Consider the following 26,708-nt stretch of genomic DNA (forward strand, 5'->3'; position numbering starts at 1 on the left):
GGGGCTGGCGCGCCGCCGTGACGTCGGCGTGCCCACGCGCTGGGGAGGCAGTGCGCAGGCGCGGGCCTGGCCGTGCGGGCGGCGGTTGAGGCTTCCGGACGCGGCGCCGACCATGACCCAACAGGGCGCGGCGCTGCAGAACTACAACAACGAGTTGGTCAAGTGTGAGCAGCGGGCACGGGAGACCGGGGGCCGCGGGCCAGGAGCCGGCCGGCTCGCCCGGGAGGCCGCGCGGACACGCCTCACGAGCCCCGCTCGGCGGCCTGCCCGGTGGGTCTGGTGCTGGTCGGGGTCCGGAGCTCACGAGCCCCAGCCCACCGCTCTGCCTTCTCGCCCGCCCTAGGCATCGAGGAGCTGTGTCAGAAGCGAGAGGAGCTGTGCCGGCAGATCCAGCAGGAGGAGGACGAAAAGCAGCGGCTGCAGAATGAGGTGAGGCAGCTGACGGAGAAGTTGGCCCGCGTCAACGAGAACCTGGCGCGCAAGATCGCCTCTCGCAACGAGTTTGACCGGACCATCGCAGAGACCGAGGCCGCCTACCTCAAGGTGGGGCTCTCAGCTGGGCGCCGGCAGTGCCTCACACAAGGAGCTGGGGCTAGGGCAACCGGCCGCGGCTCCGAGGCTGTAGGCGGGACCGTGGAGCCGCCTGTGGGATCCCAGGGAGTGAGCTGCGGTGTTTGGGGAAGAGTGCGTGGTGCGGGCCGGAACTAAGCCAGCTTGGCTTTGCAGGGAGGGCGGGAGCGAGGGTGGTCTCCTCCCCCTGTGGCCCGTTGGTTTCAGCACGGGCCAGGTGGAGATGCCCACTCTCCAGTGAGAGAGAGGCTGAGGCGGTGGGATCTTCCTGCCAGAGAAATAACCATTCTTTGATTTCTCTGGCCCCAGATCCTGGAGAGCTCTCAGACTCTGCTCAGTGTCCTCAAGCGGGAAGCTGGGAACCTGACCAAAGCCACAGCCTCAGACCAGAAGAGTAGTGGAGGCAAGGACAGCTGACGAGGGCCTGTCTCAGCCGTGGCCTGTGGCTGCTCAGTCCCCAACATGTCTGTCCTAAAGCATCTTTGTTCTTCGTGGCCTCAGATGCCTTCTCACTATCACAGGAGCCCAGAGGGGCAACTTCTGACCTCCACCTGCCTTGGGTGACAAGAAAAGCCCTAGGACAGTCCAATAGGAAAGGAGTTCCTCGCTCTGTACTCACAGGTGCCATGGGGACCCTGAGCTCCTGGTTAGGAACATGACTGGCCTCTCTCTGAAGCCCCCAAATCCCCTTGGGCTGCCAGGGAGGTCCTGGTCCAGGTACTGTGGGAGCCACTCACTCTGCTCAGCCACTAGGGGCCCAGGCCAGGCATGTTGAGGAAAGAATCTTGACTCCAGAACTGAACCTTAGGGCCCATCCCCATGGCCTCTGATGTTTCAATAAAGGTTGTTTTGCAAAGACTTGTGGCATCATCTGCCAGCTACCATGTATCCTGTTGGTAAGGAAGGTGGCCTGCCATTTCCCCTGGTTGTCCTCTTCAAAACAGAACTGAGGTCAGCCCTAGCCCTTAACTCTCCTAGTCTTTTCCCGGAGTCTAGCGCGCACAAACCACTTTCCTATGAGGGGCTTTGCTATGCCATGGTGGTCAGCACAGAGCCTGAGACAGCGGGCAGCACTTTATCCCAGCTGTTCTGGTTCTAAGGCTCAGCATGGACTGGGGTTCTTCAGACTGTCCCTTCCTCAGAGTTGTTTGGTCCCATATATTGCCGCCACCAGGACCCACCTCCCAGCCACGGTGTTGCTCACTCCTATTTCCATGTGTCCTGTGGCCCTGCCCTTTGCCACAGCTTCCCAGCAACAAGTTTGCAAGTATTTGTTGACTAAGAAGATCCAGAAAACAGGCTTGGTAGTTTACACCTATAAACCCAGCACTGAAGAAGAAAGGTGGCCTTAAGTTCCAGACCATAAGTTCCAGGCCATTCTAGGTTGCATAGTGAACTGTAGGCCAGCTTGGGGTGCAGTATGAAGCCCTTTTTTTAAACAAAAAGGATCCATAAAGCTGGGCTTATTCTCTGAGGGAAACATATATATAATATTCCTCCAAGTCAAGCACTTTATCTGTTCTTAGGTGACAGGAAAAGAAGACACTTGTATTCCGTGCCTGTGACAGTTTCCCTGTGTCTGTAGATAGCCCTACTTCTCCACTGGCTGCCTAGGCCTCTGAGAGCACAGCTTCCAAGCAGGCAGTTCTGTATCTCCTCAGACTCTTGGGAGTTCTCAATTGCTACAGCCTTGTTAAAGTCTCACAGGTCAGGAGGTATCCAAACCAGCCATGAGAAAAGATGTCCCTCTGGGTGGTGGTGACACCACCACCGCCTGCCTTTAATCCCAACACTCGGGAGGCAGAGGCAGGCGGATCTCTGTGAGTTGGAGGCCAGCCTGGGCTACAGAGTGAGTTCCAGGAAAGGCGCCAAAGCCACAGAAAAAACAAAAAAAAGAAAAGATGTCCCAAGTTCACTTAGCCCCATTCCTATGCTGTACACAACTAGCTACATTACTAGGCTCCTGGCCCCGTGGTGAATCCTGTCATTTACAGTACTCACCTTCTACCCTCTGGCAGCTAGGCCCCTGGGACATGGAGTTCCAGACCCCAGAGGTCAGGACCACTTCCCACTGTACTGGCTTTGAGGGAGAAAGTAACAGGATTGGGGTGGGGAGAGAACAGGAGCCTGGACCAGCAAGACCTCAAGATGTGAGAACACCAGACTCGGGCCACCTTTTGCTTCTTTGCACAGGCACCCAAGTTAGGCCCCACCTTGTTCTCAGACTGAGGACTGTAAAGAAGGCAAAGGCAGCCTTGGTACAGTGCTGTTTATTGAGTCCAATATCAGGAAGAAAAAAAAAAAAAAACCCTGCCATCTGTCATGAAGGGTAGCTGAGTTCCACCGTGGCAGAATCATGCACTGGGGGCAGGAGCCTGGGGTTCAGCAAAGAGCAAATGGCTAGGACAGCCTCTCACTCCCCAGAAGGCAGGAGCTGAGAGGCAGGACAGAAAGCACCCTGGGGGCCCCCACCTCATCACAAATGGGATGTTACACAGATGTCAGCCTGTCCCAGAGGCAATTCCCACCTGTTCTTCCCTGGAGCCCTCAAACAGGAATGAGATTCAGACCTGGCCCTAAGGGCAGCAGGCAAAAGGGAGAGAGGAAGGCTGGGAGAGCCAGATGGAAGGGACACAGAATAAAGTCAGGGCTCCTGGGCGTTGACTTGCTTCCAGAACCACCACACTTGGGGCTAAGTCTTGGCCATCCTGGCAGCCCCAGGGGTCAGAAATAGAGGGCTGGCTCGCTGCGGAAGTCCGAGAGATCGTTCTGACTGGCAGGTGTTAGCTGAGAGAAAGAAGAGAATATAGCCACTAAGCCTTTTCAGGCATCAACCCCTTCCCAAGCAGGCCTACCCTTGGGGATCCGGGTGTTCACCCCTAGCTCCACCGGGCTTACCATGACCTCCTTCGGTGGGAGTTCCACCTCAATTGGAGTCTGCACCACTGTCTGCTCCTGCCACTTGCTGAAGGCCACAGAATGCTTGGGAGTGTAGCTGGACAGGCCTGTGGACCAACGAGAATAGGCATGGGCACCTGGAAAATGTGGCCCAGGCTCCACTCCGGCCTGCCCATCCCCACACGCGGTGATTACCTGAGCTGCCATCTGGGAGTCGGGGGATCTCAGGGCCCACACTGCTTACAAATGTGGCCCGGGGAAGGTAGAGGGCAAAGGGCTTCTCTGAGTCAAGCCCTACTTCCTCCTCTTCGCCATCCTCCTCTCCCTCTTCCTCCTCCTCCTCCTCTGCTTCTTCCTGTGCTAGGGAGCTCTCCGAAGGGTACTCAAATGTTGTATGCAGGGTCTTGTCATTGAAGGATATCTTCATCTAGGAGTAAGAGCCACGTGAGCAGGGACCCTTCCACCCAGTTAAGCAGAGATGCTAGCAGGGAGAGAAGAGCCTTCAACCAAGGGTTATAGGCCCCACCCATCTCACCCTCTGCCTGCAGTAGCTCCTAAAGCTAATTCCATGTGCTGGGAATCTGTGCCCCTAAAAATTTCCTGAGCACCATCATACTGTCAGGGGCCTGCTTAAGAGGCTAATACCCAGGAAGTTGGTGCTGGGCACCATCACCCATTTTTCAGGCTAGTGGGGAGTCCCACTTCCATAGAGTGGAGGGTACCAGCAATACTATCAGTGACCCCCAACTCCTACCCTACTGTGTACCTCAGTGGCTCCAGAATTTCATATTCAAGCAAATTCTCCCTTCTCTTCCAGTGGCCTGGTTCTAAAGGACAGAAAGCTGTGGGGCATCCTCTGTCATGATCCTCCTGTCTACTACCTGGACTGGGAGTACACCACCACCACCCCCCGCCCAGCACCTCAATTTATGAGAGCTGAGGTTCTCTAGCCCTCTCAGCTGAGCTCAGCCTGGTGGGTTGGTAATGAACATGAGCACTCATCTGCAGCAGATGGGGCAGTCTTGCCGGGCTCGAAATATTAAACTCCCAGGCACAGGACACCAACAGCCAGCTCAGGTTCCCCCTCTTCCCCTGGAAGGAGCCAGAGGCCTAGCAGGATGGAAGAGGGACCTGGCAGGAGGGCTGAGCCTGTCCTGAGGCAGCAAAGTGACCCTGGCACAGGCCACAGAATGGACTAGGAGCCAGCCATGCCCCGTGTCCCTCTCAACCAGTGGCCACACTTGCCCACATGGCTATGAACACCCGAGCCCTCTCTGCCCATTGGGAGATTTCCCACCCCCGGGGAAAGGCCCCAGGAATCGGCGCTTCTAGCTTCTCCTCAGCCTGCTCAGAGAGGTCTCTTCTCGCAGGTCCTCCGTACTCTGGCCATCTACACACATGAACAGGAGATGGGAAGACTCCCCTGGGTCCGGCAAAAACACAGAGATGTCCACTCCTGTCCTGTGAAGGCATGCTGGCCTCAAGGCCTATCTAGTCCTGGAAGACCAGATTGCATTGGAGACAAGGACCCTAACAGGAGGAGCCCAAGACAGCGTAGGGTCGGTCCAACAGGTGTGAAGTCTTCTAAACCAAAGTGGCCCCTGGATGGAGCCCTTGCGGCCCATCCCCCTCCTACTGAGAATACAGGTCGGGCTGCCAGGGCCCAGCTGGATTAGCACACCCTCATTAGTCTGCATGACCAGTTCCCAGAGGGAGGCTGAGGGGACAGATACATGTGGGTACGGTGCCTGGCACAGCCGGGCCAGGCTGGGGGTGGGGAAGTGGCTCCTAAGCCTGCCTATCTCAGCTGCTCCCCTCCCCCCCAGTCACTTACTGTCTCCCTTGTCTCCTCTGCCAGGCCAGTGTTCATAGGCCTCCTCCTCCCTTCCAGCATAGGTCAGTGGGTCACATGGTGACTCATGCTTATGACCCCTGCCAGGGGTGGAGCTGCCAGGACAGGTGGGGGAGGTACAGACAGGGATTGTCACTGTATAGACCTGGTCACCAGTATCTGGGGGACTTTACCCAGCACACCTAATACAGCAGGCAGGTGATGGAACCTCCGGGCTTTCCCAGGGCCTCTGGTGGCAGAACCTCCCAGCTTTTACAGGGCCTTTTGTTCTCCTTCAGCCTGCCCTACCCACACACACCCAGTTTGGGTTACCGAATGGTGTCCACCCTGGGACTCAACGCAGGGAAAGAGCTCCACCGGCCCAGCCGGAGGTGAGGTTCAGCCAGACCCTGCCCCCACTGCCTTGCACAGTCTGGCTCCCAGCCCCCACTGGCCCCCGGCCAAAGTTCCCAAGGGTGACAGGACAATAGATCGGAGCCGCCCCAGTGGGACAGGCACAGTGGCTTCCTCCCGAGGGCAGACCCTGTACCAGTGAGATTTCCTGACTGAGGGTCCAGTCCCTCGCAGGGGTCTCTGGCTCCAGAAAGACCATCTAGGGGTCACCCATAAGAAGATTGGGGGGGAGAAGACTCCCAGCTTCAACTAGGGGAGGCCACTGCAGACTGAAGAAGATGATGTTGCTGGAACGAGCCGAAAGGATAGACACACCTTCAAATGGGAGCCAGACTGAGGCCACAACTAGGCCACAGAAGTTAGGGCGAAGGTTATACCTGCAGGGAAGGTGGGAGGCCTGAACCCTGAGGACACTAACATGCTTGGGTGTGGCACAGGAACAGGAGGTGGGAAAGCGGAAGGAGCAGCCAGACAGGTAGGAGCCACTGGTGCGCCCGATCAGGGAGGGAGGGGTGAAAGGACACCCCACTTGCCAGGAAAACAGTGGGGGCTGGGAGGCTGCAACAGGCTACAGCAGAGAAGAGAGGTGCAGACAGGGAATCTCTCTCCCCACAGGTAAATTCAGTGGAAATGCTTCCGCCAAGCTGCCTCTCAAGGACACTGGTCATTAGAGGTAACCCTCACTGCCTACAACAGGGCTGAATCCCTGTGAAGTCATGATACCCTCTGCCAAGCTGACAACCCAAGGCAGGCTACCCCACACCATGCCCTGCTGTCTGGAAGGCCCAATGAGGAGCAATCCCTCACCCACACCCTAGAAAAGCACCAGCATTGCCTTGGGGTCACCCAGTCTTAGGGGAAGGGGAACCAAAGTATTCAGTGGCCCCCAAGGTCCTCTGGGCCTACCTACTCCCACCAGGAAGAAGCAGGAGTCTGGGCCAGGCCAATGATTTGAGCCTCAAAACAAGCACCCCTTAGCCGCGTGGTGGTGGTGCACGCCTTTAATCCCAGCACTGGGGAGGCAGAGGCAGGCAGATCTCTGTGAGTTCAAGGCCAGCCTGGGCTACAGAGTGAGTTCCAGGAAAGGCTCCAAAGCTACACAGAGAAACCCTGTCTGGAAAAACCAAAAAAAAAAAAAAAAAAAAAAGCACTCTGGGTTTCCTAGGGGCTGCAGGCAGGAGAAATGTCAGCGAAAGGACAAAGTACATGAAGGCCTCACCCTGCACACTGCTCTGAAGGTTGGGCAGCTTTGTGCCCTGCCTCCTCCCACAGGCATCCTGTGTCTTGCTGGGCAGGGCAGCTGGTGCATGCACAGGCAGGACAGCACAACCAGCAGGTTGTTCTGCTACAGAAGGTCCTGCCCAGGCCACTTGGCCATAATAAGCATCATCCATCTGGACCCCCCAACGACCTCAGACTGGCCCAGACACCAGGCTGCTGGCCAGGGCCCTACCCCCGCCCCGATAGTATTTGGGCCTGGCCTTGCTTTTGTTTTTGAGATCTACGTGAACCACCACACCTGGAACTCCTGCTCGGCTCCCTTTAACCCAGCCATGAGTGACTCCCATAGTTGTCTCTAGACAGGGCAGCATAGGCCAGGCTCTTAGCAGCAGCCTTTCGGTCTCAAGGTGGAGGCACTATCCCAGGAGAGGAGCAAGGCTCTGGAAACAGGAACCGGAACTCAGCTCCTGAACCTCCCAAGCTTCAGCTTCCTCATCTACATAAGGGGCGCTTTCATCGCTTCTTGGATAAGCATGGGGATGGGTCACCCCACAGAGATGCCAAGGTCAGGATCAGGAAGCATGGAAGGAAGGAGCAGAAAAGAAGGGGAAGGGGCCTGGACCAATGTGCCCAAGAACTCGGGGGACAGAGCTCAGATGAGAGCGGGAGAGACATGGTCTCATGTGGCAGAAACTGCGGCAGCCCTGAGTCCCCTCACCAGAATCCCCCCAAGAAAGGTCACTGTGGACTCCTGACCCAGCGGATGAATTGGCAAGAGGGATGATGCCAAGGCCAGTGATGACAGGAAGCAGACAGTGGGGGAGAAAATGAAGAGTGAGGAGGTGGTGTGGCTCATTACAAAGGGTCCCCAAGGAAACTGGGGCTGGAGGTGACAATCGAGGTGAGCCTAGCTCCTAGCTGTTCTGAGGCACAAACTGTGGATGCCATCTTGGCAGAAGGAAAAGGTGCACACACCTCCCTGTACCAGCTGAGAGTCATGTGTGGTTGGTCTTGGAATTTGCCCCAGGGGACAAACACAGACCCTGGAACAATCAGGAAGAATCTGAGGAACGCTTTCCTCGTGCCCAGAGGGTTCCAAGCCACTGGCCAGAGGTAGACAGGAAATATGGCTCACTCCGGCCAGCTATGAGCCTCTAGGGGATTGTTCTTGAGTCTCTCTGCCCAAGGCCCTCTTGACTAAGTCTGGCATGAAGACTTGGTGCTCAATCCATGCTTGCAGAAGGCAAAGGCCTGCCAAGCTCTGGCTCCAGTACCTTCCAGGGTGCTGAGAACCTCCAGTTGGCTTATAGGCTGTGTGTCCAGGCTGACCTCAGGGTGAGGAGGATCTGCAAAGAATGACTGGCCTGCCTCCTTCTCATTTACACCCAGGCTCTGGATATCTTTCCGAACCAGGCTCCATCGGAATATGCCAGGCTGCCTTCAAATCAAAGACCTAGTCAGAGCCAACAGACCAGGCTATTTCCTGAAGGCAGACCTCCAATTAGATGGAACCAACCATTCCAAAGGGATGCAGGAGCTCTGCACTGCCTGGTCAGCTCCCGCTTCCAAGTCTCTGGGATAAACAGTAGGCTGACCAACCCCAGCCTTGAGCCATCACAGCTCCACAAGAGCCCTGGGCCTGGCACAACCACACAGCCCAATTCTTCTGTCATCCGTCTAGAAACCGACCGTGGCAGCAGCCCTCTCTCTCCCTACCACTTACCTTTTTTCTTGAAGAGCCAGCCTTGATGAGGCAGGACTTCTGCAGGGCCAGGTAACCACCGATCACTTCAATCTCGTGCACAGTGGGGTAGCGTTTCTTAAGGGTGTTCTCCAGGGCAGTGTGGGGTCCTGAGAGGCTATCAGCATCCTGTTCCTCAGCCTCCTGTTGCTGGGACTGCCCATTGGCCTGACTGAAGTGTGGCTCCTGAAGGGTCTCTGGCTTCCTCTTGGGCACCACTACGAAAGTGTTGCTGCCTCGGTGTGGGAGTTCTGAGGTGTGCCCAGGCCTGGCAAGGTGCAGGTGGTGCTGGGGAGGCACACCAGCTGCTGAGGAGGGCAGTTTGGCTTCTTGAGAGGCTTCCTCTTCTGAGTCGACCTCATCAATGAAGGTGACTGGAAGTCCTGGCCTCCCAGGCTCCTGGCCATTCTTGGCCAAGCCAGGAACCCCCAAGCCCTCAGCCGGCTCGGCTTCAACAGTGGCTGGTAGAAATGGAGGTGGTGAGGATGGCCTCTGCCACCTAACAGACTGGTCTGTGACAGCAGTGGCTGGCCTGGGGCAGCCCCCCTCCCTAGCTGCCCACTGCACCTCAGCAGCCAAGGGACTCCTCTCTAGGGCGGGTGAACCATCCGCTGTAGACACCAGCTGGGCTCTGAGCCCCTGGCTCTGAGAGGCCCAGCCTACCTCCCCGTTTGGCTCCTCTGACTGCCTCCCCTCCGAAGGATGGTTCCCAAGGGCCTTGCGCTTGGGGATCAACACGAAGGAGTTGCGGGAGTTAACACGGAGGTTGGCCAGGGCCCGGGCCTGAAGGTCCCCGATTGGGATAGTTTCCACGTCTGGCTTGGGGGCTGGCCTTATTTCGAAGGAGTCATTGGCGCTGGTGGCAGAGGAGACCCACCGGCGCTGGCTGGGAGTGGCACTGGCTGCACTGGGCGCCGGGAAGGCAGGGGGCCCAACTGGAGTGGCACTTGGGGTCCCAGGGCTTGGGGGTGGGTGGAGGGAGGGTTCCTCTGACTCCACCTTTGGCTTCCACTTGCCCGGCGCTGGAGGAGAGCCCGACAACCCATTGGCAGGGCCGGCCGGGGACTTCTGGGTCATGGGTCCATTAGAAAGCGAGCGATTGACCGCACCGCGGGGCAGGCCCCGGGGGTGAACAGTGAAGGAGTTGCTGCCGGTCTTCTGGAGGAAGTCGCTGCGCCGGGCCCCAGGGCCTGCGGTGCCATCGGGGTGCGCGGGCTCGCAACAGGCGGGGCGCTGACCCGCGCGCGGAGCAACGGGGACAGGCGAAACAGGGAGTGCGGGCTGGCTGAGAAGCACCGATGGGCCAGGAGCCAACGACCGATTGGTGGGAGCGCGCGTGGCAGCAGATGCAGACGCCCCGGGAAGCTGAGGGAGCCCAGGGCGGGAGCGCTCCGGGCTTCCGCGGCTGCGGGGCGCGGCTGGGGAATCGAACTTCTCCAGCAGGCGGCTGACACGGCCCGGCTGAGGCGCCTCGTACACCACGACCTCGGCAGCGCGGATTCCCGCAGCGGGCGGCACGGCGGGCGGGAAGCCAGGCGCTGACTCGATGATGAGGATGTTGTCGGCTCGGATGGTACGTACGCCGGGCACGCGACGGTACAGCTCCAGCAGCTGCTGCGCCGGCCGTGCCCCTCGCCGCCGCTCCGATTCAAGTCTCATGAACGGGTTCTCGCTTAGCGGACCCAGACTCTCGGCCAGAACCAGCTTCTCGTTCTGTCCCTCCGGTGCCGCGCCGGGTCCCGGACCTCCGCTCAGGGCGGCCAGTTTAGCTCGCCTCCGCTCAAGGATCTCCCGCTTCCAGGCCGGCATCGCGGTGCGCGGCCCCGGGCCCGGCCGCCCCAGGCCGGCCATGCTGCGGACGCAGCCGCCGACGGGACTGCACCGGCGGCCGCTCGCCCGACAGACTCTCAGCTACCTGCCTCAGTACCGCGCCGTGCCACGCCCCCCTTGGGAGCCGCCAATTGGGAGAGCGCGCTCTGACCCAAGGGCAGAACAGACCGCCAATGGTAGAGGTATACGGCCTAATTGATTGGCGAACACTCACTTACACCCTCCCCTATAGAGTTCTTATTGGACTACGACCGGCACCGGCCAGTCTCTATTGGCGAAGATCAGTGAACACGGCTCAATGGCTGCCCCTCACTTCCGCCTCTGCGCTCTGGACCCGGCACCTGTGGACCACAATTAGGCAGGGCTGGTCTTGGCATATCGCCTAGCGGACCCTTGCGACCTAGATGACCTTGGTACAGTTCCGACGTCCTCGACGCTCGGACGGCCACTCTGTTTTCATGGGAAAGAGCCCTGCGCGGAAGCAGAGCGGTCCTTGCTTCTGTGGACAGTACACAAGTGCATGGGCCTTCCACCTTTGGGCCCAGGCCCTGCTCTAATCCAGAGTCCTTGATCCTCCGTGGGCAGGCAGGCCAGGGCCCCTTCAGGACCTAGAAATGCTGCTTCTGAGATCCATCCAGGCATAAGGAAATGTTTTTTTTTTTTTTTTTTTTTTTTTTTTTTTTTTTTTTTTTTTTTTTTTTTTTGTGAGAATCTCGTTTTTGTAGATCCCAGACCTGTTGATTAGACCTATGTAAGTGAATCTCTGGCACACAGCTTGCCATCTGTGGTCCTGCCAGGTATCCATAGGTGTAGGAGGTACCAAGTAAGCAGCCTCATTTCTACACACAAGTAGGTCACGCGTACAAGGAGAGCTTCACACACTTAGGCAGTTCTGTCATGCAAATGTGCACAAAAATTAGGGCAAGGGTAGTCCCACTCACTCCTGTTGACTCCCTACCTCGGAGAATGGGTAGGGGTTAGTGACTCGGGCACAACCTCACAGCCGACAAGTCTTTAGGAAAAGACTCTGGACAGAACTGCATAGTGTCCAATCCACACCCTTTCCCAGGGTACATACACAGTAGGGCAACTGCCTGGAGGCATTAGAAAATTGGGGACCACAAGCTGGGCAGCAGCACACGCCTTTGATCCCAGCACTCAGGAGGCAGAGGCAGGTGGGTCTCTGTGAGTTTGAGGCCAGCCTGGTCTACAGAGTGAGGTCCAGGACAGAGCTGCACAGAGAAACCTTGTCTCGTAAAAAAAAGAAAACTGGGGACTACCGTCTAGGAGTCTGTTCTGTTCTTTCTTTATCTGCCCTACAGTCAGCAGCCAGCTGAGGCCCGGCACTGCTGCCCTCTGGTGCCACGTGCCTTCGAGGGACTCTGCTTCATGGAACGTGGGTCTCTACAAAAACAGTAGCTCTAGCCTAGGGGTGTGTGCCTTTACTGGCTTCTGGGCCGCACAGCAGTCTACAGCTGGCATCTCCTTATCTGTAACTCTGACTTACCTCCTTGCCCACTCCATTAGATTGGAGATCATAATCTGAATTTCAACTACTTGGACGGATGTCATTCCCAAACCACGTTTTATTTTTCCCTTGGTAGTATCAGAGCTTGAACCTAGAGCCTTTTGAATGCTGGGTAAGCACTCCACTAGTGAGCTACAGCCCCTCAAAGAATCACTTCTCCAAAGGAAGCTTCTAATACTCAGGGCTTCTATACTCAGATTTCCCAGTTCCAAACAACCAAAATAAAACAGGAACGCACAATACAAAATCTAAAAAGTGTTACAAGGAAAACCACTCCATAGTTCAGCTTGTATCTTGCCTGGGTTGGAGACATTTTCTCCTAGCTGGGGTAGCAGACAAGTTTAAGTGTTCATCCCCAGACAGAGGAGTCACAAGCGGCTGTGCTGGAGCACAGGGAAGCATGCCCATTCTGCAAAGGGCCACACTCAGACCTTTGCCTAGTGATGTGCAACAAAGACAATTTTGTCACCAGGAAACATGGCAATGTCAGAAGAAACTTTCAGTTATTACAAATGAAGGCTGTTACTGACATCCAGTAAGCAAAGACTAGGCACACAACTAAACATCTTACATCTTCAGGACAGTCTCTTCATCCAGGGGCTGCTGAGATAGCTCAGGGTCAAGAACATGTGACCTCCACCAAGGACCTAGATTTGGTTTCTTGTTCCTGTATGGCTGTAACTCATTCCTGAGGATCCAACACCCTCTTCTGGCCTCCACAGATATTGCACACGTGGTGCACATCCACACATAAATCTTTTTTTTTCTTAGCAGTCTTTTTTTTAAATGATTTTTTTTTTGGGGGGGGGAGGGATTCCAGACAGGGTTTCTCGTGTTGTTTTGGCGCCTGTCCTGGATCTCGCTCTGTAGACCTGGCTGGCCTCGAACTCACAGAGATCCACCCCTGCCTCTGCCTCCTGAGTGCTGGGATTAAAGGCGTGCCCTATGGCTGCTCGGCAGCATCCTGTTTTAGATCCTTTAAAAATGTAAAACTTAAAAGCTTATGAGATGGCTAAGCACGTAGAGGCGCTTGTAAGCAGGCCAGACTGAGTTTGTTCCAATATCACAAGGCTAACAAATAAATGCCTAAGTGGTGTGGCACGCATGCACCAGTATTCACACACACACACACAGAAATAATTTTAAAATGTAAAAGCTGTAATGTAGCTCAGTTGGTAGAATGCTTCCCTATGTCAGTGGTGTGTGCCTTTAATCCTAGCACTTGGGAGGGAAAGAAAGGCTGGCCTCTACAAGTTTGAAGCCTGGTCTACAGAGGAAATTCCAGGCCAGTTACATAGTGAGTTCCTGTTTCAGTAGTAGTATTACTATTACTACTGTTACTACTAATAATAATATAATGTTTGCCTAGTATGGTGGATATCTGAGTTCAAGGCCAGCCAGGTCTACAGAGAGTGCCAAGACAGTCAAGGCTATATACAAAGAAACCCTGCCTTGAAAAACCAAACCAGGGCTGGAGAGATGGCTCAGCAGTTAAGAGCACTGGCTGTTCTTGCAGAGGTCCTGAGTTCAATTCCCAGCAACCACAGGGTGGCTCCCACCATCTGTAATGAGATCTGGCGCCCTCTTCTGGCATGCAGGCATCCATGCAGGCAAAACACTGTACACATAATAAATCTTTAAAAAAAAAAAAAAGAAGAAGAAAGAAAAACCAAACCAACCAACCAACCAAAGAAGCCCCACAAAACTAAAACGAGTTTGGGGCAAGCCTTGGCTACATGACACCCTATTAAAAAAAAAAAAAGGCAGGGCGGTGGTGGCGCACGCCTTTAATCCCAGCACTCGGGAGACAGAGGCAGGCGGATCTTTGTGAGTTTGAGGCCAGCCTGGGCTAACAAGTGAGTTCCAGGAAAGGCGCAAAGCTATACAGAGAAACCCTGTCTCGAAAAACCAAAAAAAAAAAAAAAAAAAAAAAAAAAGAAAAGAAAAGAAAAGAAAGTTTCTCAGATCTGGGCCATTAAAAAAAAAAAAGGCAAAGAAACAGGCCTCAGGCCATCACTTGTCAACTCTACAGGGCATCATGAGAGCTCACCAAGGAGTCAAGAGCTCTGGCGTCACGATCTAGAAAGCAGAGTCTGTTGTTCTCAGCTGGGATGGGCAGTGGTACAAGGTACCCATCTTCTAAAATAAGGGACTTTCCAAGTCTACCCGCACTGTGCTCTAGCCATACACTCTGGTGCACCAAGCAACTCAACCCTGTGACCAGCTGTCCACATGTCAAAGAACATCTTAGCATTCACCTTACTCAAACATTGAGATGTCTAGGTATATATTGTTGATCTCAAGAAACATTTTCCATCTCAGCAAAATGGTACCATTTGGCACGACTGACATAAAATCAAAGACTGTAGGTCAATAAACTCAAGCTGTTCACAAGCTCTTATGTGTAAGTATCCATTTCCACAAGCATGTGAGCACCTATTCCTGTCTTTGGTCCCTTTGGGAGGTCTGTCTGTCTGTCTCAGGTGTACTAATGATGCCTGCCACAAGGTGGTGGGAAACTCCGTGAAACTGCAATCTGTTGGGCCAAGAAATCAAGCAATGTCTTGAGACCAGAGTTTTTTTTTCTCAGATTGCAGATAATCACACAGGGTCCTACTCATGCCTTTTTTCAACAGTCTCTATGTGGGATGGAATGAAGAAAAGGCTAATCTTCCCCCGGAAAAAGAAAAGTGATGCAAGCTATGTGACACATCATCAATCGTATAGAGAAGTCTGGCCTGGACGGATGGAGGGGTAAGCTCTGAGGTCAGTGCTGCTGAATCAACAAGCTGTTACAAAGGGGTACATCACCATGGGAAATTTTCAGGGCCTATCAGGATATTTTACTTATATGCAGTTTCCAAATGTCAGAAAAGTTCAGTATTGTCTGGCAACTCAGCGCATAAATAACAGGAAATAAATTTTAATAATCGAGGCTTCACTTTTAAGTTTTGCTGAGGAAACAATCTTAGATATAGGAAAAACTGGACAGTAAACTGGGCACAAGCAGACACTGATTTCTGACCAAAGCTCCTCCAGTGGTGCCAAGCAGGATCTGGACTGGGAGATCTAGCACTCCAGCTGCGCAGTGCTCCATTTCCAGCCCCTGCACGAGGTTAGTTGACGCGACAAGCCCGGATCATGAGCAGCTGCAGGAGAATGAAGACCGGAGACGTGATCAGGCCGAACCAGAGCTCTCGAGTTTGCTCCACTAGCTTCTGGCACAGCAGCATCTCAAAGACAAACTTGAGGCTGAGGACTGTGAGAACCCAGAAGAGGCGCAGTACAGCCAGTCGTTTCTCCCCATCTTGGAAGAGGCGCACCGACACGATGGTGGTGAAGTAGGTGCTGAGTCCGTCGGCGGCGAAAAAGGGCACAAATACATTCCACCAGGAGAGGCCCGGGGCCAAGCCGTCCACTCGTAGTGCCAAAAGCACGGAAAACACCAACAGGGCCAGCAGGTGCACGAAGATCTCAAAGGTGGCGAAGCCCAGCCACTGCACCAGCTCCCGCAGTGAGAATAACATCGCGCCTGTTAATGCCGGCCGGCGGCCGGCCGGCGGCGCCCCGCACCGGGCCGTGTCCACTTCGTCCGCGGGCCTGGCTACCGCCTGCTGCCGCCGCTGCACATGCAAGGCAACAAGCGGCCCAGCCCTGCCTGGACCCCGGCCCCGGCTCTCCGCCGCTCTCCAGACCCGGAGCCTGAACCCGGAACGGGATGCTCGGGGACGCCCGCGGTCTAGACGCTATCCCCGCCCACCCACGTCCCACCCACCTCGCGCGCTGGCGCAGCCTAAATGCGTCATTTCCTGTTGATAGCGGAAAGGGGAAGTCAGTGGAATGTACGGTTCTGACCGACGTGTGCAGTAATGCAGGTTCCGCAGCTACTTGTGCTTTTCGGCAGCCAGACTGGCACAGCCCAGGATGAGGCGGAGAGGCTGGGCCGCGAAGCCCGGCGCCGGCGGCTAGGTTGCCGCGTGCAGGCCCTGGACTCTTATGCGGTGGTGAGGCTCGGGTGTGACGGCGGAGACCCTCCACCGGACCTCGCGTCCTCCAACGGAGGACGTTAGAGTGCGGCCCTTCGGCCCCAGGCGGCTTTAGGGGAAAGGGAGGCTAGGCACGAGGCTGAGACCTGTGATAGAGAAGGCCCGGTAGCCACTGGGAATAATTCTCCAAACACTCTACTGTTATCGTAGATGAATGAAGGGGTGGGGAGCGGTGCAGGGAGGGGACTGATCTGGGCTGTCAGAGACCTTACACATACCCGTGTCTTGTCCTTGAGGCGAATCTCATTAGAGAGCCCCTGGTGATATTTGTTTGTGCGACCACAGGCCAAGGAGACCCTCCTGACAACATGAAGGTAAGGCTGGCCTGATGTGTACCCTCACCCCGTTTTCATTGCTGTGAGAGTCCCAAAATGCACAGAAAATAGTTGCCCTTCAGTGCATGTTGTATATGAGAGGAGACTTTGAGAAGTATTCTTTGAATGGATCTGGGGAGAGAAATAGCTCTTAAGAGCTACTCAGTAGCCTTGATCTCTACTTTCTTATTGTTTTCCCAGACCTACATAGGAATCTGGTCTGAGTCATGTATTGAACTTCAAGGTTTGTAACATTCAGAAAACATTCATTCTTTTTTTTTTTTCAAGCACATATATATTCCTGGCATCATCTGAGACACAGAAGACACATTTCTCCTTCATGGAGCTCAGTGGTAAAAACAACAGGTTTAATGGCCAATTACCAGAAAAATATCAGATGTCAGATGTTCTGGGAGTGAGGGGGTCATGGAATTGGACACAACTTTTTGGAAGAAAGGAGCACACCTTTAATCCTAGCACTTGGGAGGCAGAGGCAGACGGAGCTCTGTGAGTTCCAGGCCAGCCTGGTCTACATAGTGACTTCCACGCTAACCAGTGTTACATAGTGAGATCCTGTCTCCAAAATAAATAAATAAATAAATAAAAGGCAGGGGCAAGTGGTGGTGAGAAGCAACCTGTGTGAAGGGCAGAAAGTTGAGGATTTCCCAGCCACAGACTGCTGGCAGAAAGAGGGAAGGAAGAAAGGTTCATTCAAAAAACCTGGGTGGTGAGCCAGGCGGTGATGGCACACACCTTTAATCCCAGCACTGGGGAGGCAGAGTCAGGTAGATCTTTGTGAGTTGGAGGCCAGCCTGGTCTATAGCGTGAGATCCAGGGCAGGCACCAAAACTATACAGAGAAACCCTGTCTCAAGCAAACAAACAACAAACAAAAAAGCCTGGTGGCCACAGTGAAACATGTGGGTTTAAGATGAAAGCTATAGGAACCATGGAAGTGACACAGTAGCCCTGTGCATTATAGCAAGACCACCACGTGTCTGCAGGTGACAAGGACAAGGCTGGAGAATGCACCACCACAAGCCAAAGATGCTCACATCATTTGAGCTGGGTGGGACACAAGGCAGAATAAAGCATGCACGTTCCAGAGAGGCCAAAAAGATAGAGTCATCAGGGGGATCTAGGAGATGAGGAAGGACAGAATCACAACACAGGAAACAGGATATACTGTAGTTCCACCTGTAGAGTGAGTGGATCTGGTTGGGCAGGTGCCAGGAGATATCCAGAGGAACTGCAGTTAGCTGTGTAGTAGTAGGAGGGTCCTGACATAAGAGTCACTGTTGAAGCAGCCAAAATAAAATTGTGAGAAAAAAAAAAAAATTCAAGCCCCTGTCTCCTCCAGGACTGCCATCTAGCATGGTCATGGTCAGACAGGAGTTCCCCCTTTCCAAAGGTCAGTAAGAAGGTAGGAGTCAGCCTGGCGGTGGTGTCGCATACCTTTAATCCCAGCACTCAGGAGGCAGAGGCAAGCAGATTTCTGTGAAATCAAGGCCAGCGTGGGCTACAAGAGTGAGTTCCAGGACAGGCTCCAAAGCCACAGAGAGAAACTCTTTGTCTTGAAAAACAAAAAGGTAGGAGTCATGAGAGGAGTAGCAGCCATCAAAGGTGAATCGAAGTAGAATAAAGACCAGTATGGAGAGGTGTCCCTAGGGTGATTGTTAAGGAGAGCAGTATATGTGGACATCGACTATAGTCTCAAACACTGGAGAAGCTGAAGTAGAAGGATCAGGAGTTCAAGGCTGCCCTCACCCACATGACAAGTGTCTCACTGTTCAAAAAATATCAGCCAGATATGGTAGCATTCAACTGTAATCTCAGCATTCCAGAGGTTGAAGCTGAAGGACTATTGAGTTTGAGGCCAGCCTCAAACTGGTCTCAAACAAAACTGTGCCTTCAAAATAAAGAATTTAATAAAAAATTAGCTAAGAAAGTGCCAAGGAGGTGAGTTGAGGGGATAGAGATCTCCCTCAGGTTTGAGGTGTTCTGGTCTGTGGACAGATAAGGTACCCAGTACCCCCCACATAAGAGCAGGAGTCAGTAGTTTCTGACTCAATCACAACAGGAATTGGAAACCTTTGAAGAGGCTACAGATCCAAAGCCCAGAAACACATGCAGGGGCATGGTTCCTCAGTGACTTACTGACTGCTGAACAGGAAGGCCTTGGCCTCTCTCCCCTGATCTTTAAAACACATTGGAGTTATTGGAAAATAACTGAGTCTCTGCCTATCCCCTGCTAGTGAAACCCACTGTAGGACAGACATGTCTTAAAGCTTTTTCATCAGCTTCCAAGTACAAGTAGGTCACACACATACACAGAAAATGAATGAATGAATGAACGAATGAATGAATCTGCTGGAGTGAAGACTCCAGTGGAAGGTAAATAGTGAAAGGACAAGACTGCAGCCTGAGACAGTGACCACATGCCTACAAAGGGTCACTCACAAAATGGGTTTAACTATTGGGAACAAACAGCATAACCCGATGGCCAACAGGACACAGAGCAACAAGTAGGTAGCACTGGCTTCTCAGCAATAGTCACCAAACCGGAAAGGTCAGTGCAAACCCAGAGTTCAAGGGCATGAACCAGTAAGTCAACACCTTTAGAGAGTCTGGCCCACCCTTCTGAAGTGGACTGGCTGGCCCACCACTACAGTAATAGGGAAGCAATTGGTGGGTGGTAAGTGAATTCACCCCTTAGACCAGAACAGGAAAAATAGTTTATTGAGTATACTGCAAGAGCGCATCCGGTTGCCCTAGTAACTAGATTACCACTTACAGCATGAGGCGTTGAGCTACAGGTCACCATTTACGAGAAGTACTCACACAGTTAGGGTAAGTTTTCTTTGTGTGCAGGTTCCTGGTCTGTAATTTGCACCATGCAAAGGAAAGGTACACTTTCTGGCCAATGTACACTTCTGGGCTCTAATGGTCTTCTACACCATCCCCTCCCTGTGGGGGCCTCAGACAGACAGACAGAAAGCTGGCCTGAACAGGGCTCCTAACACGGTTTCCTATGGTTTACAGAACTTCTGGAGGTTCATATTCCGAAAGAGTCTGCTGTCCACCTCCCTCTGTCAAATGGACTTTGCTGTCCTAGGCCTCGGGGACTCTTCATATGCCAAGTGAGTAGAGGGTGGACATGCTGGCCAGATCAAGCAAGAAATGAGACAGGCAGCCGAGCCCCCAAGTGCCCATCCACTGTAGACCATGTGTCCCCGCACTGTGTTAGCTGGTCAACCTTATCCACAGATAGCCCCTGATAGGCACCCTAATCCTAATAAGGACTTGGCACAGAGGAGACCACAGTTGGGGAAGGAACAGGGTGGCAGAGTACCACCATGTAATTCAGGGCATGATGAAGCTCAGACCAGCCAGCATTACATTACAGCACATGGTGAAGTTCAATGACATCCAATTTGTCCCTGTTCCTCACAGGTTCAAATCCTACTGTGAAGTATCGAGAACTTGAAAAGAGCACTTAGACGGACAGCTTATCTTCAAGTGCCTTGTTAGACAGGAGACAGCTCAGGGGTTTTCTCTTGCAGGGTTTTGTGCACGGCTGTGTCCCTTTACAAGCAATTTTGCTGTTTGCACCATTTATTTCATGGGGTGAGAATGAGGGATTTCTGCTCCAAGGTGCGACTAGATAGCTAGTACCTGGGACGAGCACTTGACCACTTCCTGTTTTCATAGGGCCCAGTGTCATCCAGCACTGAGGGCCACTCCAGCACCATAAAAAGCTGTGTGCATCTCAGGGTTCTTAATCACTTAGATAAAAAGAACACGCAATGGAAGCTGGGCTTGATGGCTCACTCACCTGAGATGAGGACTGCCAGGATCTCCACGCCAGCCTGGGCTACAGTGTGGGCCCCTATCTCACTAAACCAAGTATAGAAAATAGGGAGATGGGTGGCAGCATGGCCTTGCTCTGCTAGAGACTTTGCTCACTGCTAGTGTGTGGTTGCACAGAGCATGTGGGAGGGAGTCCAGCTATGGATGTCCCCCAAAGGACAAGCTGGTGCAGGGACCAGTGTGTTTTTTTTTTTTTTCCCCCCCCCGTTTTTTTTTTTTTCTTTTTTTTCGAGACAGGGTTTCTCTTGTGTAGCTTTGCGCCTTTCCTGGAACTCACTTGGTAGCCCAGGCTGGCCTCGAACTCACAGAGATCTGCCTGCCTCTGCCTCCCGAGTGCTGGGATTAAAGGCGTGCGCCATCACCGCCCGGCCGACCAGTGTGTCTTTTACAGACCAAAGAAAGGAAATCCTCTTACAGGAAAACATGGCTTTCTGTCCCCTTCCCCAGTCTCAAATGGTACCTGGAGGTCTGGCCAGAGTCCAGAGCCTTGGTCACTCCAGAAATATGGGTTGATAGACTGTCCTCCACATGGCACCTTTTTGAGATCAGGGAACCCACCACTTGTTGTCCTTGTTGCTCCAATCTCTCATCCCCTGAATACTGAATACTCCCTCCTAGGATGCTGCCAGTGTGCACTGCTGAGGAGGAGTAACCAACCCTTGAGGGAAGCCCTGTACTATTTGATCTGCCCAGAAGGTCAGCTAAAGTACTCTCCTCACTGTTGGTTATTCCAGCCAGTCTTGCTGTCTCCACAGGTTCAACTTCGTGGCCAAGAAGCTACATCGTAGGCTGCTGCAGCTAGGAGGCAGTGCCCTCCTGCCCCCATGTCTAGGTGATGACCAGCATGAGCTGGGGTAAGTGGTGGTTGCAGCGCCCCTCCCCGGCACCCCGTCTTGACTCTGGCCAGCAGAGGCCAACGCCTGTGTTCTCTCCTAGACCTGATGCTGCCATTGACCCCTGGCTGGGAGACCTTTGGAAGAAGATAATGGGTCTATACCCAGTGCCCCTCGACTTCCCTGAGATCCCTCTTGGAGTCCCGTGAGTCTGCACCTTGGGTGTATGAGTACCAAGGGAATTTGAGCTGGTTAGCACTCCCTCAAGGTATGGTTGGGTGGCCCTACACATCTGATATTTCCACTTTCCCCCACAGCTTGCCCTCCAAGTTCATCTTCCAGTTTCTTCAGGAGGTCCCCAGCAAAGGGGCTGAGGAGCCAAACGTAGCCAGCTCAGCCCCTCAGAAACCCCCATCAGAGTTACAGCCCTTCCTGGCTCCTGTGGTCACCAACCAGAGGGTCACTGGCCCTCAACATTTCCAGGATGTTCGGCTGATTGAGTTTGATATTACAGACTCGAGTATCAGGTAAGGGGCCAAAGCCCTCAAGCAGTCAGGCAGGGTGCAGGTAGGGATTCAGAAGGCTCTCCCAGAGCCCAGGACTAGGCAGCCCGGTGGCTCGGATATCTCTACACACAGACCCCCAGCCCTCCATGAATATTCACTTTCTTCCCTCTCCTTAGTCCCTTCACCCTCCCCCTGCCCCTCCCCTCAGCCCCTTTGTCCTTCCCACACCACCCTGACACCCGGTGGCTTTCCCACACAGTTTTGCGGCTGGCGATGTCGTGTTAATTATGCCCTCTAACTCGGAGACCCACATCCAGCAGTTCTGCCAGTTGCTGCGCTTGGACCCCAATCAGTTTTTCATGCTTGAGCCACGGGAGCCAGGTGAGTATGGGAGATGCGCCACCTCTTAAGGTCCAAGGCACCCCCTGATGTCTCTACCCACCAAGTCTTCATGGCATTCCTGCAGGTGTCCATTACCCACCAGAGCTGCCTCAGCCCTGCACTGTGTGGCATCTTGTGTCACAGTACTTGGACATTGCCAGCGTGCCTCGCCGTTCCTTCTTTGAACTCTTGGCTTGTCTTTCCCCACACGGGCTGGAGCGGGAGAAGCTGCTGGAATTCAGCTCTGCCAGAGGTCAGGAAGAGCTCTGGGAGTACTGTAATCGGCCTCGCAGGACCATCTTGGAGGTGGGCTAGTGGGCAGGTAGGTGGGCATGGGCCCTTGAGCCCCAGCACACCACCGCCATGCTAAGACTCTCTCTGTCCAGGTGCTGTGTGACTTTCCACACACGGCCGCTGCCATTCCTCCAGACTACCTTTTGGACCTTATCCCTCGGATCCGCCCACGGGCCTTCTCCATTGCTTCCTCCCTGCTGGTGAGGGACTCTTGAGTAGAACTGAGGACTGGCTGTGGGAAAGCTGGGACTGGACAGGGTGTTTGCAGACAGGGACTGTTTCTCTGCCAGGGACCGACTGGGTGGGGTTGGTAGCAGGTAGGAGTGGGTAAGCAGGGCAAGGCCCTCACTGTGCCCCTAGGCTCATCCCAGGAGGCTACAGATTCTTGTGGCTGTGGTACAGTACCAGACTCGCCTCAAGGAGCCCCGCCGTGGCCTCTGCTCTTCCTGGCTGGCATCTCTGAATCCTGAGCAAGGTAATGCCTATTTCCGGGGGTGGGAGAGGCTAAGCCTCAGGCTCCTAGTTCCCCTGTGCCTCCTGCCACAGGAACTCAAGTCCCACCAGTGAGCACCTCGGCCTTGTCTTTTGACTCCTCATGCCATCTCCCTTCTGCAACAGGACCTGTCCGGGTGCCTCTGTGGGTGCGGCCTGGGAGCTTCACGTTCCCAGAGACAGCAGAAACACCCATTATCATGGTGGGGCCTGGAACTGGTGTGGCCCCCTTCCGAGCAGCCATTCAAGAGCGAGTGGCCCACGGCCAAACTGGTGAGTATAGGAGTCCCAGGGCAGTGTGACCACTGAGACTGGTCTGGCTGAATCCCTGCATCCCAACGGGGGGCCACCCTCTGTACCCCAGGAAACTTCTTGTTCTTTGGCTGCCGCCAGCGGGATCAGGACTTTTACTGGCAGACTGAGTGGCAGGAGCTAGAGAAGAAGGGCTGCCTGAGCCTGGTCACAGCCTTCTCCCGGGAGCAGGTGAGTAGACTCACGGTAGATGGGGCAGGAGTCTGGACGGCTGAAACTCAGCCTCTGACACCTACCTGCAGGAGCAGAAGGTCTATGTGCAGCACCGGCTCCGAGAGCTGGGGCCTCTCGTCTGGGAGCTGCTGGATCGCCGGGGTGCCTACTTCTACCTTGCAGGGTAAGCCAACGTGGGAGTGGAGGAGTGGACCAGCCTTCCGAGGTGGGAAGTGGGGCTTGGGGCCACAGGATCACTGAGCTTTCCGAGGCTTGCCCCTCCAGCAATGCTAAGTATATGCCTACGGACGTTGCGGAAGCCCTGACATCCATTTTTCAAAAAGAAGGACAACTCTCCAACCAAGACGCCGCTGCCTACCTTGCCAGGCTCCAGCAGACACTGCACTTCCAGACTGAGACCTGGGCCTGAGGAGCCGCTTGCTAGCTCACATCCACATTGACAGCGGCACTGGAGAACCTGCTGGATGGAGTCTGGAGGGCCCATTGTTACCTCCTATCCTCTGATCCCAGAACACTTGTTAGACCCGTGGTGGAGCTTCTTGGCGCCAGCTGGGTAGGAGGGCACTCTGAATACAGCCAAACTCCACGGAACCCCGTGTTCCACCCACACTGAGCCCCAACCCCAGTGTAAGTCTGGTTTCCTCTCCGTCCCTTCCATTGTGCCCCAGATCTGCACTGTGGTCCATACCACCAGGGTCCTGCTGAGGCCTCCAAGAGGCATGGAGTCCTGTGAGGGCCACGCTGTCCCTCTGCTCTGGTGCTATTTCCATTTACCCCCACAGCATCTGTGGGGCTCAGGTGAGAGGCCCCCAGGGGCTAAGTCTCCTGAGCATTGAGAATACGCACGCAAGTCAGTGTGTCTTCAGGTCCTTAAACATCTTCAGTAAACTGCCTGGGTAGCTGCTCCTGCTTCTTTGCTTCTCCTAGATTTGAGGGTAGTGGGTGGGACATGGATGATCTGCATCTGCTAGTGGTGGCCAGAGACCTTTCCAGGGCACGTGCACAGGCTGTGTACACGTATGTCCTTGTTAGTGACCTGTGCTTGAGTCACACTACACCTGGGTGTGTGGTGTGTAAGTTCCTGCCGGTGTCCCCTTTGAGTTAGAGGGCAGGCCTTGGCTCTGTCTGATCTTAAACCTTAACAGCTCAGCCAAGGTCATGCCCTGTTTGATGGCCAAGCAGGCCCAGAGAGCCATTGGAAAGTCCCAGCCAAGTGCTGGAACACTATTCTTTCCTTCCCAAAGAGCTAGAAGAATGAGCAGGTGGAGGGGGCGTGATACAAGTTGGCCCGCCCATGGGCAGGGCCTCTACCCCTGGAAAGAGAAACCCTGTTGGAGGAGTCAGACAGGTCCAGGGCAGCTGGGAGGTGAGGAACCTCTGTTTTGTCCGACAAGTGCTGGAACAGAGACCAGGCCTGCCAATACCACTCTTAGGCCTGGGATACCAGGAGCTGACGACGCTGCAGGGATCCACGTGAAGCTCACTTCCAGTGGGGTCAGCAAGCCCAAAGGTGTATCAGGAGGTCAGTGCTCCAGTGACCGGAGACCAAGCTCTGCCTGGCTCCTGAGGGCCACCTAACCTTCACGCCCCCCACCAATCCCTGCTATCACCCTGGAGTCGCAATCCACCCATCCTGATTTCTGTTCTGGTGGTTCAACCGTGGGGCCTGATGATACCAGCTCTGCACCCACCACTTCACCTCGTGCCTCTTTGAGTCCTGAGCTCCTGGACCCCCTGTGCCAGCTACCAGCAGGTGAAGAAGATAATCTCATGGCCCCCCAAGGTGCCAGGACTCCAGACAGTAAGCCTGAACTGGGGGCCAGAGATCCAGCTGGTGCCTGGGCCCTGTCAACTATGGAGGAGCAGGAAGAGGGTGAGGGACAGGCAGATGAGGAATGCCCCATCTGCACTGAGCCTTACGGGCCTGATGACCACCACCCAGCCTTGCTGAACTGTGGTCACAGCCTGTGTGTGGGCTGCCTGCACCAGCTGTTGGGCATGACCCCCAGAGCTGACCTGGGCCGTGTGTGCTGTCCACTGTGTCGTCAGAAGACACCCATGCTAGAGTGGGAGATCTGTCAGCTGCAGGAGGAACTGCTTAGAGCTGATGGACCCCAGCGCCCAGTGCCCGCTGCATCCACCACACCCCTGCGCCCCGGCCCTGGGCCTTGGGGATCCTTAGAACACCGCTACCGGCTGCGTTTTCTGGCAGGGCCTGTGGGGGGCCGGAGCTGCCTCCCTTTCCTCCCCTGTCCTCCCAGCCTAGGTACCTGGCTGTGGACACTGCGGGAACGTGGCCCATGTGCCCGCCGTCTATCACTGCTGAGCCTGCTGGCATTAGAACTGCTGGGCCTGGTGCTCATCTTCATGCCACTCATGTTACTAGGAGTGTTCTTCATGCTCCTAGACCGTTCCGGCCGCTAAGCAGAGCCTAGGATGTTGGCCAAGTTTTGAAGCCCATGCTCAGAGTCTGGTGATCAGCAAAGACTTGCTATCACCAGTCCCAAGACCAGGCCTGCCCAGGCGCCTGAGCCAGCCAGAGTGCTTACACACCCCTGCAGCCCAGATAGTGGCTAAAGCCAAGGACACTAAGCCAAGGACAGCCTCTGAAGGAGATTGGCCCAACAAGAAGGGCTGTGAACAGAACCCCGTGTGCTCGCCATGGACAAGCACTTTGCTAGCCACAGGCATTGGCTGGGTCATAACACCAGCTCCTGAGGTCCAGCTGGTGAGGGTGAATGCAAATGTGAACAGAGATCTAGCAGTAATTGTTTATAGAAGAAGGCAAGGGCTGCAAGACCCTCACCTGTTCCAGACAGAGGTTGGGGTGTGTCCCTGAAGGCCACCGTAGCTAGCAGGAGAGGCCTGCACTGCACAAACCCAGCCTTCAAAAGCTCACCCAACCTAAGACCCTCACCAAACAGGGTAGCCCGGAGCAGCTGGGATCAACATTGGCTTTGTCCCGCAAGGACCAAAGTTCAATCCAGACCCTGAAGCCTGCAAATGCCCAGGGTCCAGCTCTGTTTCTAACTGACTGCAATTTGTGTCACAGGACCAGGAGCCCTCACTTGGGAGATGAAGACAAATGTCAGCCCACCTCATGGCTTGTTAGTGACGTAGTGCAAGGTGGTGGGATATTTCGGTCTCTATCCAGCATAAGAATGGCTCTCAATAAACAGTTGCTACTGATACCATTGTTACCACAGTCCTCATTCCTCCATCTCTGCCATCCAGGCAGCTCTCCTCAGCCTTCAGTGGTACCTGCTCCAATCACAGGCAGACCAGATCCCCACAGCAGCCTGCTGGGTCCTTGTCTCTGCCATGACCTCAGCCAGCTGTACGCCTCTACTCCTGCTATCCAAAAGCCATTTCTACACATCCTTGGCCAGAGGAAAGGTACTTCTCCGGGGGGAGAGGGGTAAGATCTCACTGTAACCCATGCTGACCTCACCAT

The 26,708-nt window shown here is 54.6% G+C and overlaps 4 protein-coding genes across 8 annotated transcripts; 2 read left to right on the forward strand and 2 right to left on the reverse strand.

The window, feature by feature from the left end:
- The first annotated feature begins 34 nt into the window (after nt 1-34).
- On the forward strand, nt 35-1,428 carry Ssna1 (SS nuclear autoantigen 1). Its single transcript, XM_028868731.2, has 3 exons — nt 35-164; nt 344-543; nt 880-1,428. The coding sequence occupies exons 1-3, from the start codon at nt 113-115 to the stop codon at nt 985-987; spliced, it is 360 nt and encodes a 119-aa protein (XP_028724564.1). The 5' UTR covers nt 35-112; the 3' UTR covers nt 988-1,428.
- A 1,396-nt stretch (nt 1,429-2,824) lies between these two features.
- On the reverse strand, nt 2,825-11,694 carry Tprn (taperin). The gene is made up of 4 exons (XM_028868728.2): nt 8,658-11,694; nt 3,664-3,895; nt 3,469-3,575; nt 2,825-3,357 (listed from the first exon to the last, which is right to left on the reverse strand). The coding sequence occupies exons 1-4, from the start codon at nt 10,524-10,526 to the stop codon at nt 3,295-3,297; spliced, it is 2,271 nt and encodes a 756-aa protein (XP_028724561.1). The 5' UTR covers nt 10,527-11,694; the 3' UTR covers nt 2,825-3,294.
- A 2,903-nt stretch (nt 11,695-14,597) lies between these two features.
- On the reverse strand, nt 14,598-15,791 carry Tmem203 (transmembrane protein 203). The gene has a single exon (XM_028868727.2). It carries the CDS (start codon nt 15,558-15,560, stop codon nt 15,150-15,152), a length of 411 nt encoding a protein of 136 aa, XP_028724560.1. The 5' UTR covers nt 15,561-15,791; the 3' UTR covers nt 14,598-15,149.
- A 58-nt stretch (nt 15,792-15,849) lies between these two features.
- Ndor1 (NADPH dependent diflavin oxidoreductase 1) lies at nt 15,850-26,443 on the forward strand. 5 transcript variants are annotated; one of them, XM_028868722.2, is made up of 14 exons: nt 15,850-16,037; nt 16,316-16,393; nt 19,435-19,532; nt 21,018-21,116; nt 21,199-21,300; nt 21,413-21,622; nt 21,861-21,982; nt 22,068-22,288; nt 22,369-22,476; nt 22,637-22,751; nt 22,895-23,041; nt 23,133-23,251; nt 23,323-23,417; nt 23,519-26,443. In XM_028868722.2, the coding sequence occupies exons 1-14, from the start codon at nt 15,903-15,905 to the stop codon at nt 23,661-23,663; spliced, it is 1,794 nt and encodes a 597-aa protein (XP_028724555.1). In that variant the 5' UTR covers nt 15,850-15,902; the 3' UTR covers nt 23,664-26,443. The 5 variants fall into 5 exon arrangements, 4 of the variants coding, with proteins under 4 accessions (XP_028724555.1, XP_037060596.1, XP_028724556.1 ...); XM_037204701.1 differs by having other exon boundaries at nt 23,578-26,443; XM_028868723.2 differs by having other exon boundaries at nt 15,959-16,037; nt 16,365-16,393.
- The last annotated feature ends 265 nt before the right edge of the window (nt 26,444-26,708 follow it).

Source organism: Peromyscus leucopus, chromosome 4 (genome assembly GCF_004664715.2).
Source record: "Peromyscus leucopus breed LL Stock chromosome 4, UCI_PerLeu_2.1, whole genome shotgun sequence".
Taxonomy (NCBI): domain Eukaryota; kingdom Metazoa; phylum Chordata; class Mammalia; order Rodentia; family Cricetidae; genus Peromyscus; species Peromyscus leucopus.

What these genes read in the sequence shown, in the direction of transcription:
- Ssna1 (XM_028868731.2), top strand. Translation starts at nt 113, where the DNA reads ATGACCCAACAGGGCGCGGCGCTGCAGAACTACAACAACGAGTTGGTC. An exon ending in CAACAACGAGTTGGTCAAGT is followed by an intron (nt 165 to 343) that starts GTGAGCAGCGGG and finishes CGCCCGCCCTAG; the next exon opens with GCATCGAGGAGCTGTGTCAG. An exon ending in CCGAGGCCGCCTACCTCAAG is followed by an intron (nt 544 to 879) that starts GTGGGGCTCTCA and finishes CTCTGGCCCCAG; the next exon opens with ATCCTGGAGAGCTCTCAGAC.
- Tprn (XM_028868728.2), bottom strand. Translation starts at nt 10,526, where the DNA reads ATGGCCGGCCTGGGGCGGCCGGGCCCGGGGCCGCGCACCGCGATGCCG. An exon ending in CTGGCTCTTCAAGAAAAAAG is followed by an intron (nt 3,896 to 8,657) that starts GTAAGTGGTAGG and finishes TCTTACTCCTAG; the next exon opens with ATGAAGATATCCTTCAATGA. An exon ending in TCCCACCGAAGGAGGTCATG is followed by an intron (nt 3,358 to 3,468) that starts GTAAGCCCGGTG and finishes TCTTTCTCTCAG; the next exon opens with CTAACACCTGCCAGTCAGAA.
- Tmem203 (XM_028868727.2), bottom strand. Translation starts at nt 15,560, where the DNA reads ATGTTATTCTCACTGCGGGAGCTGGTGCAGTGGCTGGGCTTCGCCACC.
- Ndor1 (XM_028868722.2), top strand. Translation starts at nt 15,903, where the DNA reads ATGCAGGTTCCGCAGCTACTTGTGCTTTTCGGCAGCCAGACTGGCACA. An exon ending in GCTTGAGCCACGGGAGCCAG is followed by an intron (nt 21,983 to 22,067) that starts GTGAGTATGGGA and finishes GCATTCCTGCAG; the next exon opens with GTGTCCATTACCCACCAGAG. An exon ending in CCATTGCTTCCTCCCTGCTG is followed by an intron (nt 22,477 to 22,636) that starts GTGAGGGACTCT and finishes CTGTGCCCCTAG; the next exon opens with GCTCATCCCAGGAGGCTACA.